Genomic DNA, 4828 nt, shown 5'->3' on the forward strand with positions numbered 1-4828 from the left:
TTTTTAAAATTAGAGCATTTAAAAAATATCTTCTTCATAATTTCTACTACACATTTTTATTTGTATTGTTTCTCATTAAAATTTTTAAAAAATTATAATATATATGTACAGTTTTAGTATATATATAAAACAACGCTATCTCCTATTAAACTTAATCATCGTTGTGACAGTGAGTTTTTTTTTGAAAATATGATTGATATGGGCTGTCCCAGCACTCGTGACCATTAAATGATCGATGTCCACCCATCAACACAGCCCGAGCAGAATAACTCTGTTTTTCTATTACACTTGTAACGCATAGGGTGGAGTAATCGTGTCTACACGCCCTCGTATTTTACCCACATCAGTTCTCTCTCGAGCGTAGCGAAAAAATATATCATAAAAAATAGTGTACCATTAATTTTTAAAACGTATCCACCAACGTTATTTTAAAAAAAAAACATGATCAGTCTGTTTAAATAAATTTCTTATCGAAATATAAAAAGTCTAGTTATAATAATTCTGTCGTGTATTGTCATATATCATTTCATAAAAAACGGAATATCTTTTATTTCAATATTAAACAAAAAATATAATTTTTATCAAAGCACATTGAAAATAATTCATATAGAATTCGTATTGAGATTTTAAAAACGTTAATTTCAGTTTTAATTATTCAAAAATCCGCGCAAAAAAGCGTTTAATTTAGCAAGTAGAGATTTGCGAGAGAAATATGGTCTTTTCAGCGCTATTAGCGATTTTACAATCCTCGAGAAGTATCATAATGACGCAGGTGTGATACCTCTATTCATGTTCCGTACCTCATTAGTTGGTTTCAGAAAACTCGTCGAAACAGCTAGAATTCATGAAAAGGGAAGACTTGCACAACGTGACGAAGCTAATCTCTGGCTTAAATAGGTTAACACGTTGCCTCTAAATATTATATAATGTATTATTTATTTATTTTATTAATAAATATATCCTTATACGTGCTAACGTGAAAATCACTTATTAAATTATATCTTATAATTATGACTTATTAACCACAATATATGCCACAAATACTTTAAAAAAGTTTATAATAATATTAAATAATTCATAATAATATAAAATAATTCTGTAATCATAATAATTTATAATAACATAAAATAATTCTGTTTAATAATATAATGATTTAAAATATATAATATGCAATAATTCTGTGCAATAATATTACAATTTATAATAATACAACATAATTCTATTTAATAATGTAAAAATTAAAATAGTATTAAGTATAATATAATTCTGCAATAAGATTGGTTGCTCTCGCTGCTATTGCTGGAAACGAAAATCTCAAACTTCTAATCGATTTGAGATTAAAATACCTTACATTTACTATTATTTAAGTGCGGAAGAAAATTATATCACTGTATACTCACGCCCGACTATTTGGAAAAATAAAGAGTAAACGAACATGATATGTATCGACATTGATAAATTTGGTCAATTTCGCACCCTCCCAGATTGCTTTCCCTCGATTAGAGCATCGTATCCTCTCACATTGCATTCTCTTAGTCTGATCACTGCGTGTGTTGAGCTGGATCAGTGTCAATATAGCGTGAGATGCTCTGACACCCGTCTTTTAATCACGAAGAATAAAAAATGTGGCAATACGCGAACCGAGAAATCAATTATCACGGCAGAGTATAATTAGGTTTCTATCTGTGACGTAGATAGGTGAGCCACGCGGCGCTAATAACACTAATTGTACCGGCGGCTGGTGCTTCATTAATTAAAAAGCTTACCCAGCCGACGACAAAGGTTGAGGATATTTTAAGTATCATTCTCGCGACGTGAAAATATGCACGTCGAGCGATGTTTATTCACTTTTATAAACATGCCTGCGTACTCGTTTGTGGAAATTTCGATGGGTATGGTAAATTATAAAACTTTCCTTTAATTATCTCAACGTGATATTAAACGCAATACTTGCATCTATTGAGGAACAATTCCTTTCCCTTAGTATGTAGAGCATTATTTCTAACCCTTCATTACTCGTGTGGAGTTCATTCAAGGCACTCCAGTCTTATAAATTCGTTAAAAATATATGAATGTTATTTATACACGTTATATTTAGCTCAAATTGTGTCATAACTAAAAAAAAAAATTTGCATTAATTTTTATCTAAAGAATGTATAGAATATTATTAATTTTTATTTAATCGTAAATCATTAAAGAGAACAATAAAAATTCAGATGTATTGTAGTAATGTCAGAGACACTCCAATAACGCGCTAATAATTACGTTAAAAAAAATAACGAGTAATGTAAAATTAAAAAACTCTCTTGCGATATTTCCGGTGAACTTTTCAAATCGACGAAAAAAATTTCACTGTACGACTAGAGATTCAAATTGAAGTATACTTCTGTATACGAATTAAAAGGAATTGGAAATGGGATATCATAATGGGATATCGAGGGAGGCGGAAAGAAAAAAGATTCGTGCGGAGGTTACTGAAAAAATACCATCGTTTATTTTCTATTAAAATTATAATTCTTACGTCCTATTAGCGAATTAAACAGCAAATGGGCTCTCGTCAGCCGAAGAAGGCATCGTCGCCGGAGCCCTCGGGCGTGCAGTTCTGTAGCAACGACGCCGGATTCGCCATGTCGCTGACGACGTCGCCGCCAACGACGCCATTGCCGCCGTTACCGGCGCGCGGGGGTTTCACATCTTGGCCCTGTGAGGAAGCGTCGTAGATTCCACGACCTGCGGTCTGCTGCTGCTGTTGATTTTGCGAGTTGATTTCATTGTAGACCAACTCCTGGATCTTGAGACGAACGAACATCTGCCTATCGAGCGGCAGGCTTCTCAGGGGATTTCGTACGCTCATGAGGAAGTGGTAGGTGTCGTCCTCGTCCTCCGGACCGATCGCCAGCCTCTTCTGCAGTGATTCATATCGCTTTCGATCCACTTCCACGCCGTAATCGTTTTCGATCGCGTCCATTAGCGCTCGTTTCCGACTGATTATCTTGTTCATCTTTGGCGGCGGCATCACCTGATGCAGGCCGTCATCGTTGGACAGCAATGACTGGCAAGAGTCACCGTCCAAGTCATCGAACTGAGTCTCCTCGTGGCCCTCAAGAATGTCGATCTGCGGTTCGATCTGCGTGCCATCCGGCGAGGAACGCATCCCGACCGCACCAACGCAGTTTTGTGACAGAGCGCAGCCGATCACCCTTGAGTTCATTTGGTCCCGCAGGAAGAATAGGCTCTTGAACCAGACCCATTTGGAGTCGTGCTCGGTGCCGCCGATACCGTCGCACTTACCCCGGTAGGTCTTTTTCAGCTCGTTTCGAAAGTTGTCGCGCAGGTGTTTCCATTTGGACTTGGCGACATCCGCTGGAACAGAGCGATGATCACGTCTTTACGTGACTCAGAAAGAGCGATCGATAATGAACGTATGATGACTACTTAAGCAGAACAACAGGTCACGATAATGTCAAACTGACTGAAAAAAAAGTGCCTTTTAATCATCATTTCGGAGCCATTTTGATGCCATTATGACTTTTGGTTCAGCTCGGATACTACCTACTCCGAAAACTCGAAAACTGTATCCTTAATATTCCATTTCTGCCAAAATTTAGCTGCCACTCGTTAAACTCTTCAATTTAGTGACGAAATGTTACAATAGAAAATCAAATATATACGCAAAAATCATAAGCGGCCAGAAAAAGGTTTTTTTCAATTCAAAGAAATGTATCGATTTAAAGAAATGTTATATACGGTTAAAGAAAAAAATTTCTTTGATTTTAACATAATTTGTTAAAATCAAATAAATTACTTTATTTAACTCTCCAAAAAATAATGTTCAAATCAAAGAAATGACGTTCAGAGCAAAGGAACATTTCTTTGAATCGAGGAAACCTTTCTCTGTATACATGTAAAATTAAAATCGCTACGTTTTGTGTCGTAATTCTAATTAGAATAATAAGTATTCATGGCAAAAGGGTTCTGTCGAATTACTCATTCGATTTACTCATTTCCATCATTTCGGCATATCTGAGCAATTTTAATTTCTTACAAACTACTCTCACGACGCGCGTGCTTCGCAAAAGAAGCATTCTTTACCAGAGTATTGTCCTACAATCGGCATAACTTTCGATTGTCGTGACAGACGTGTTTGCATTCCGCGCGCACGTGCTACCGCGAGCAATCGCGTTGTACGTATACATGTACGTACATATATCTTCGCGGTAAAAAAAAAAGGGAAAAAAAAGGCGATCCCCCCCCGTGCCAGAGTCCATCGTGCGGTATCGACGTGCAACCTGGCGGAGATCCGCGTGAACTAGCAGTCTATCTCTCTGGCCGGCCTCTCCTTTCGCGAGCTATCGACCTTCCAGAGACGAGCGTGGTTCCAGCGAGCGGACCGCGCTCGCGTCTGGTTTAGTTTGGTGGCCGCTCGGCCCGGCCCAAGTCCGCTCCGCAATCGCGGCGACCCATTTCGATCCTTCGCCGCTCTCCTTCTCTTTCTCTATTTCCATCCTCCGTCTCGTCAGCCGTCGTCTTTTGATTCATATTACGCACAGCGAGATATCTCGAACGACCTCAGGGTCGCGAAGCTCAACAATCATATGAACATCGTACAAACCAATCGACGTAACCCAGCGTATCCCACCCACATCCATCGAGCGGCCGACCAGCGACCAACGCACACGTGCGTGGCAACACGACACGCAAAATACTATATATATTACAGAGAAATATAGGGACGAGAAGTACGTTGATGAGGGAGGGAGGGTGGAGGGTGAAGAGGAAAAGCATCATTCGTCGATCCAGGCATATCCGAGGCCGAGGGGGCGGGGGG

At 38.6% G+C, this 4828-nt stretch overlaps 1 protein-coding gene across 1 annotated transcript in view; it reads right to left on the reverse strand.

Moving 5' to 3' along the window:
• Window positions 1-2525: 2525 nt before the first annotated feature.
• Window positions 2526-4828, reverse strand: part of LOC108754400 — a 3374-nt gene continuing 1071 nt past the window's right edge. Inside the window, exons 2-3 of the mRNA XM_018496649.1 lie at window positions 4046-4104; window positions 2526-3386 (exon numbers count right to left, since the gene is read on the reverse strand). Coding sequence (XP_018352151.1) covers window positions 2558-3386; window positions 4046-4104 — 888 coding nt within the window. The 3' untranslated portion in view covers window positions 2526-2557. The remainder of the gene's footprint in view (window positions 3387-4045; window positions 4105-4828) is intronic.

This window comes from Trachymyrmex septentrionalis, unplaced genomic scaffold, assembly GCF_001594115.1.
Source record: "Trachymyrmex septentrionalis isolate Tsep2-gDNA-1 unplaced genomic scaffold, Tsep1.0 scaffold8, whole genome shotgun sequence".
NCBI lineage: Eukaryota > Metazoa > Arthropoda > Insecta > Hymenoptera > Formicidae > Trachymyrmex > Trachymyrmex septentrionalis.